This window comes from Lathyrus oleraceus, chromosome 6 (genome assembly GCF_024323335.1).
Source record: "Lathyrus oleraceus cultivar Zhongwan6 chromosome 6, CAAS_Psat_ZW6_1.0, whole genome shotgun sequence".
In the NCBI taxonomy this organism is placed as follows: domain Eukaryota; kingdom Viridiplantae; phylum Streptophyta; class Magnoliopsida; order Fabales; family Fabaceae; genus Lathyrus; species Lathyrus oleraceus.
Genome location: NC_066584.1, coordinates 82,854,508 through 82,863,178, shown reverse-complemented (window position 1 = coordinate 82,863,178; position 8,671 = coordinate 82,854,508). Strand labels below are relative to the sequence as shown.

Here is an 8,671-nt window from a genome sequence, read left to right as displayed (position 1 = left end):
AAGTAGAAAAATGGTGGAGTTAAATGAGAAAAGAAAATGAGGGTAGCATGTGTTTTTTGGTGTAGCAGAAGGGAGGTTGGGGATAGGTGAAAATATATGAGGGAGAGAATGTGTTGTTTTTATGTATCTTGATTTGTGAGTTTTTTATGGGAAGGGTTTTAGTGGGTGTGAGAAGAGTATTATGCTTGCTAAAGGAATGGATAACAAAGAAAGAAACAAAAAATGGTTGCTAACGTCTCTCTTCCCCTCAAGTTTTTTTTCTTTCAAAACATGTGAATCTGAGTTATGTGTGTCGCATGGGTGTTTTTTTTTTTAAGTTTTCGGATCTCTTTCAATGTCATGTGTGAGTTATATATAGGGATGGCAATTTGATACATCCCCAATGGGAATTCTCAAAATTACCTAAAACAGACAAGATAAAATCCCGTAAAAATGGATACGCATATGAGCTTGGATAATTACCCACAAAAATAAGCAGGTACGGGTGCGGGTATGGGCACCTTGGTACCTACTCCGCCTCATACCTGTACAATATATATTTATGTAATTTTATTTATATTTGCATATTTTAATTTATACCATTATATAAAAATGTATGTCTATCAATTTTAAAAAGTATATCCGTCTTAAACCATTACGTATTTAATATAAGTGTTTGTTTATTTCAACAAAAAATTATTTAAAAACTTTTTAATATTTTAAAAAATATAAAATTATATGATATTTAATAATTGATCTATTTATTTTTAATGGGAATGAGGGTAATTGGTACGGGTATGGATACTTACATATCCATAGGGCACGAATACAGATGCTAACTTTTGTGCCTAAGCGGGTATGAGTTCGGGTACGAGGATTTTTTTTAATTTGTGGGTATAGGGATGTGTAATATAGTACTCTTCCCAAGCCCTATTCATTGACATCCCTAGTTATATAGGGGTTACCTAGGGTTTTTCTATTTTTTATAAATACTAACAACGCCCTTAAATATTATTTGTGTGACAAAATGACGTAAAATAAATTAGAACAAACAAAAATCAAATATCTCAAAATAATCAGAATAAAATCAAAGTGAGGCTATGACTATTCCTATTTAATTATTTTGAATATTTTGACAAAGAAATAAAAATAAAAAGACTAAAAAATAAATAAAAATCGGGCGCAAAAATTTCCGAAAAATTAAACTTAATGCACCAAAATGATTAACGCAAAATAAACCTCTCGGAAACATACAGATTTTGATCAAACTTTGAAATAAAAAATGATTAGTTAAAAGGCTCAGATTAATCAACATGTGACTGAAAAAATAGTCAAAAAATTAAAATAACACGTTAGGTTAAACTACGTGAATCGTAGATCAATAAAATTGACGTATGCAAGCTCCATTTTGAAATTTTTCGCCCACTTATTTCACGTACATTTGAGAATCAATTCGATTGATTTGTCTGTAAACCTGGAAGTTTATTCTGGATGACATTTTAGAAATTATGCAAGATGAAATGTATGTTACATTATGTAGATGATGCAGATGTCATGATGCATGTGTTGATTTTTGAATGAGGGGCAAAATTGGGGTATGACATTCTTCTTTCTAAACAAAAAATTGAAACGGTTAGTCCCCAATCTAAACCTATATTTTCTACAGACTTATCTCGTACCAAATCGAAGTTTTGACTAAGCTATCCTCCAAGCTGAATCGAGGTTTTGAACAAGCTAACCACAAACCAATTTGAGATTTTAAACCTGGTTGATCTTGAACCAAATTGGGGTTTTGAATAACCTAACCATGAACCAAGTTGAGATTTTTATCTGGTATGATTTTGAACCAAGATGAGATTTTAAACCAGGTTGATCTCAAACTAAAGTAAGCTTTTACACAGGCTAAGCTTACTAACTGAAATGACGACTTAAGAACCTAAATCCTCAAACAAAAATTTTAACGAGTTCAAGTTTTTTACCCAAAAAAACACCACCTTAAGGATAAATTATTCATCCAAGAGAAAAACACTCCTTGGTGAATTTATAATCACATCCTTTCTATAATAAAAACTTCCTCACCAAACACAAAGACTTTCTCAAAACGTTACAACTAAATTAAAGTGAGAGAAAGTAGAAAACATTAAAGTGAGAGAAAGTAGAAAACATTTTGGAAAGATTGGATACAAATATGTTTCCCTTCATTAATATGTTGTCTTAATCGTTTATGGACAATGTTTGCACTCACCAAATTGATTGGGTAAATGGTCCAATCGACTGGATAATTCAAAACTTTGTCCAAAATTTTATGACAGTTCCTAAATCAACTGGCTATGCTCCAAAAGGATTTTGGGTTGTTTACTTTGAGAAATAAGTACTTTAAAACATGTTTTAGTGTGTATGTGTGTGTGGCCGCGCCTCCGTGCGTGCTTGCAAGTGGGCACGCGCTTGTGTATTCGTGTGTTGCGTGTGTGTGTCATTTATCCATGCTACTTTATGAGAATGCTCTTGTGTTTTTACAAAACACGGTTCACTCAGACGTGACTAGGTGAGCTTTCACACTTCCTCTCTTTCACACTTTGAAGCTTCAAGACTTGCTAATTAAGCCAATGATATAAGCATGTGCTTGAGTCTTATTGAAGATAATACTTGGGGTATCTTTAATTTGAATGCCATCATCATAGGATGTTTGCATTGATCACCAAACCTTAATTCGTCTGTTTGCATCTTTAACCGTTTGCCATACATGAATTCTCATAGGTTATAAAGGTTGTAATTGATAAACCAATATTTTCCAAGTTGTCATCAAAATCTCCTTTAAGTTGTCATCATCATAAGTACATTATCAAAGGCAGACCATGATACTTATCTTTAGCTTTGATCACTTCTTTGAATAACCGACAAAACATGGTTCCGCAACTTTTTCAACTGACTCCAAACGCTTTTACTTCTAGTTTGAATTAGACGATATCCTCGCAGGCCTACGACGACCACTAAAGATTTCTTAGCTCCTTAAACTGGTAAGCCTTGGGGGAAACTGTTATGCGTCAGCCAAATACCCATAAAGTTAAGGCCTGACTTGATTCCAATTCATTCCAAATGACTCAAGGTGCAAAAGTCACGTCACATGAAATGTAAGGTACACTAGTTTCATAATGCTATTATAATAATAATAATAATAATAATAATAATAATAATAATAATAATAATAATAATGGGATAACCCAAGAAAATACAAGAGATCATACAACAATACAATTATTAAAAAAAGTTCAAAAATGAGTGTCACAGAACACCCCAAGAAAGAGCATGGCATCAGGAAAACACCAACTCGGCAACGCACCTCACATGATACAATCCAACTAGAGCTGAGACCACCACGTCCACCATTAACAGGCCAAAAAACCGTAAGAAACGCCAAAATTGTCAACAAAACTCTTAATTCACAATTGATTTAAACACAAAAGTCGGTTTTGAAGGAAGTCAAAGAAAGAGGGTAAGTTCAATGTTGATTTTCTATGAAACTAATTTCAAAATTAAAAAAAAAATCTTATCCTCCACCTTCTTTATTACTTATCATTTCACATCAAGTAAGGAATATATGAGAGTTTGAAAGACTTGCATTTTATATTTTATCACTTGAGTGATTTTATTTCAAATAATTTTATATCACTTATAAATTAATAATTTTTATGATTTTTTTAAGAAAATAATAAAAATAATAAAGAAATTCCTTAGTGAAACACATGTCTCGATGAATATTAGGGATGACAATTTGACTCATCCCCAATGGCCACCCGCAAATTTACCTACAACGGATAGGGTAAAAACCCGCAAAAATGGGTACGAGTATGGGTTCGGGTAATTACCCATAAAAATAAGCAGGTATGGATGCGGGTATGGACACCTTGGTATTCACCCTGCCCCATACTCGCATACTATATATTTATGTATTTTTATTTATATTTATATATTTTAGATTATATTATTATATGAAAATGTATATCTATCAAATATATAACGTAATACAATGTTAAGTCATTACATATTTAATACTACTATGAGTGTTCGTTTATTTCAATAATAAATTATTTGAATTTTTTTTAATATTTTTAAAACTTAAAATTATATGATATTTTATAATTGATCTATTTATTTTTAATAGGAATGAGAGTCATGGGTATGAGTATGAGTATTTATATATCCATAAAACACGAATATGAGTGCTAACTTTGATACTCAAGCAAGTATGAGATCGGGCACGAGAATATTTTCAAATCGCAGATATGGCTGGCTAAACCCTTAGTGGAAGATAGACTACGCTTGAAAATTATAACTTATAAGTATTATTATTACTAAAGAAAGGAGTCCTCCGTCCCTTTCTTATATGTCTTGGAATTTATTTATTTTTTAATTGTCATAGTTGAAGTGTGAATCCTTGTCTTGCATATATTATTATATCTATCAATGTGAGTTAGTTCTAAAAAAAGACAGATTTAGAAAAGTTGAATCATCAGACACTACTACTCTTTTGTGTGAGCATTTATGGTCAGAACTAAGTCGCAATGTGGTACCGAACATGTCCTTATAAAGAAAATATGTTTCAGAAACATGACCAACGTACCCAACATAAAATTCTACGGAGCATTATCCAATGGTGTAATATTACTCAATGGTGGGGTATTGTTCAAAAGTTGAATATTATACAAAGGTGGAACATTTGGCTATGTAGAGTGGCGAAAATTCAAATCATGTTCATTGACATATATAGTGCAATTAGGGATTTTGTAACATGTGCAACTTTGTGGAATGTTATATGATGCTATATATGTTTCTCTGAAAATGATTGATGCTTGTATGTTCTATTGTTGATAACTTTACGAGCTTACGAACTTTTAATATATTAATATATATATTTGTCTCATGTTTCTTATGTTTTGAAGTTGATTAGGGCCGGTCCTAAGGATAGACCATAAAAAAAAAAGGTGTGCATCAAAATATTGCTTTCTGGTAGCTAGAGTGTCTTGCTGGCCTGTGCATATCAACTCCATTCCACATGGTAGCAATTGCCACTATGAATAATTAATCATAAGACACGTATGCTAACACATGTCCCCTTGCATGTTTTTGCCATATACTCTTTCCTTCTTTTTCTTCATGTATAAAACAATGAACGAACACACTCGAATTATTCCATGTAACACACACATAATAATAATAGAGCGACCAAGCTGAACCATGGCGATTAAAACCAAGCTTTCTTTAACTATCTTCCTCTTCTTCCTCTTAGCTTTACTATGCTCAAACTTAGCCGTAGGCAGAAAAGAAAAGGATCCAGAACTCACAACATGCAAAGACCAATGCGATATGCAGCGCCAATATGATGAAGAAGACAAACGGATATGCATGGAGAGGTGTGATGATTATATTAAGAAGAAACAAGAGCGACAGAAACATAAAGAACATGAAGAAGAAGAAGAACAGGAACAAGAAGAGGATGAAAACCCTTATGTCTTTGAAGACAATGATTTTGAAACAAAAATCGACACAAAGGATGGTCGTGTTTTGATTCTAAACAAGTTTAATGAAAAATCAAAGCTACTCAAAAACATTGAGAACTATGGTTTGGCCGTTTTAGAAATAAAAGCAAACGCTTTTCTTTCTCCACACCACTATGACTCTGAGGCTATATTATTCAATATAAAGGGTATGTATATTTATATAAATAAATAAATAATAACCAAGTTTATTTATATTTTCATAACTTTCTATTTTTGTTATTCATAGGGAGAGGCATAATCGGGTTGGTGGCAGAAGATAGAACAGAGAGATTCAACCTTGAAGAAGGAGACATCATGAGGGTACCAGCAGGGACACCAATGTATTTGGTTAACAGAGATGAGAACGAGAAACTTTATATTGCTGCGTTTCACATGCCACCTTCTTCTGGTTCTGCTCCAGTTAATCTTGAGGTTACAAGTTTTAACTTTAACAACTTATTTTTTATTAACCGATATTAATAATCATTTTACAACATTTACAACACTTTTTGAATGTAACATGCGTTGTTGGTGTTGTTGGTGTAGCCATTTTTTGAGTCTGCAGGAAGAAAACCAGAATCAGTTCTCAATACATTCAGCTCCAAAGTGCTCCAAGCAGCATTGAAGGTAGATGAAGATCATTCTATAAAAATCTATTGTTTTCTGTTTCATGAATTTTGATTATTAACTTTCTTGTTGTTGTACTTGAAACATGAAAACCAATAGAGCTCGAAGGGTGAGTTGGAAACGGTTTTGGATGAACAGAAGAAGGGAAGAATTTTCAAAATAGAAAAAGAAGATGTGCGTGGCTTGGCTCCCAAGAAAAGTCTTTGGCCTTTTGGTGGACCATTTAAAAGTCCATTCAATATTTTCAGCAACAACCCAGCTTTCTCTAACAAGTTTGGTAGTCTCTTTGAAGTTGGTCCTTCTCAAGAAAAGAGTGGACTTGAAGGACTCAATCTCATGCTTACCCTTGCCAACATCACCAAGGTATATATATATACATACACTCTTTAATATTAATTTCATTCATTACACAAAACTTATACTATTAGTGCTCTTTTTTGGCAATGATTTTATTATATGCATAGGGGTCAATGTCTACTATTCACTACAACACAAATGCAAACAAGATAGCATTGGTAATTGATGGAGAAGGAGAATTGGAGATGGCATGTCCACACATGCCATCAAGTTCATCAAACTCTAGACAAAAAAAGAGTAGCATTTCATACCATAATATCAATGCAAAGTTGAGGCCTGGAGTGATGTTTGTGGTTCCAGCTGGTCATCCTTTTGTAAACATAGCTTCCAAGAAGAAGAATCTCATTGTGGTTTGCTTTGAGGTTAATGCACAAAGAAACAAGAAGCTTGCTTTAGCAGGTATATATAGAGATATATAGATATATATTGTCTTCTTCACTTTTTTTTTATGGTGTTTTAATGATATCACAAGATAATTGATTGTGGAAATAGGGAAGAAGAACATTGTGAGTGCATTGGACAAGGCAGCTAAGGAGGTAGCATTTGACATAGCTGCTGAGAAGGTGGATGAGGTGTTTGAGAGAAAGGAGGAATTCTTTTTCCCATATGATAATGAGGAGAGGAAGGAGGAACATGGTCGTGCTGTTGTGTGAAGAGGGTGTTGTACTACAGTGGTGATGTAAGTTAGATAATGTATGTATATGAAGGGATGTAAACTAAATAAAAACAACACAAATTGCTGCCTGTTATGGCAACAAAACCATTTGTGTTGTTGTGTATCTATCTAAGTTAATGTGAGTTTTTCTTCTTTGGTTTAATTTCTTCGGACGTTTAATGAGTATTCAGAGATTAAAGAAGTTTTAAATCACATAACCAAATAGTTTCAAATCTGTTATGTACTTGTCCATTGGACACTACAAAATGTGTCATTCTTAAATCAAAAATAATACAAAGAGATTAAACAAAAGTAGTGGTGATAAATGGCAGAATTTGGACAGCATATCATGGTATCTGTCCCTCCTTCTTCCGTCATAATATTGGCATACAAAGAAAAGATTGTCATAATATTGCCACCTAGAATCACCTGACAAAGAAATGACAGAGAAAAGATTCTAAATTGTCTCTTTATGGTGGGACGTCTTAAAATTTAAACACGTTGAAACATATGGCCCAATGTTTTTATATGGGGAAGATTCAAATTTTAAATAAATTAAATTGTGACGTGTAAACTGTAAAATACTCTTTAGATAATTAAAAATTAGAGGAAATTGATTGATTGAATTGATGGTTGATGATGTTAATATTTTTATATAAGTATATGTTTTTTTAAATAATTAACTAAATACAATTTGGATAAGTATATATTTTTTAAAGTGAATATTATTAAGTAAGGGAAAATATTATGAAGTAAAAATATTAAATATATATTAAATAAGTATATTTTTTTAGAGTAAATATTATATAGTAAAGAAATATATTATAAGTAAGTAAATATATATATATATATATATATATATATATATATATATATATATATATATATATATATATATATATTAAGCAATACTTTTATTTAAGTAAGTATATATATTAAGCATAATTATAAAATGTAGTATTTATAGTAACCATATATAGTAAGTAATATTTTTATTTAAGCACAATTTGACTAAACATGGTATATATTTAAAATGATGTGAAAAAAAAAATTATATGTCCATGTTATAATCAAATTTGTAATTAAAATTTACAGTGCAAAATATTTTTTATCGTAGTTGGATGTACGATAGATTGTATTTAAGAAGACGTGCATTTAAATCAAATTTTGAGAAAAGAGCTAAAGGGGTTATCACGTGGGTATTTGTTCAAGAATGTTGTCGAACGAAGGAGGAGTAAGATGTCCTTGTCTTAAATGTTAATGTAGACTCATTAAAAATTATTGACTGGCATATGGCATGTGGTCTGGTTGGGGTATGCATGGAAAAATGATGTTCATATTTCATGGAATTTACAAAGGAATTTACGTTGGAAAACGGGGGGGGGGGGGGGGGGGGGGGGGGGGGGGGAGGGAGGGTTTGTGGTTTGACTCTCACTGCAGATTCCTACCACAAGATCATGTCTTTAGAAGAAACAAGAATAATTTCAAAAAAGACGAACGAGTAACAAATTTACCT

The 8,671-nt window shown here is 32.1% G+C and overlaps 1 protein-coding gene across 1 annotated transcript; it reads left to right on the top strand.

The window, feature by feature from the left end:
- The first annotated feature begins 5,156 nt into the window (after nucleotides 1-5,156).
- LOC127098210 (sucrose-binding protein) lies at nucleotides 5,157-7,318 on the top strand. Its single transcript, XM_051036738.1, has 6 exons — nucleotides 5,157-5,683; nucleotides 5,764-5,948; nucleotides 6,063-6,143; nucleotides 6,243-6,506; nucleotides 6,608-6,899; nucleotides 6,993-7,318. Exons 1-6 carry the CDS (start codon nucleotides 5,215-5,217, stop codon nucleotides 7,151-7,153), a joined length of 1,452 nt encoding a protein of 483 aa, XP_050892695.1. The 5' UTR covers nucleotides 5,157-5,214; the 3' UTR covers nucleotides 7,154-7,318.
- The last annotated feature ends 1,353 nt before the right edge of the window (nucleotides 7,319-8,671 follow it).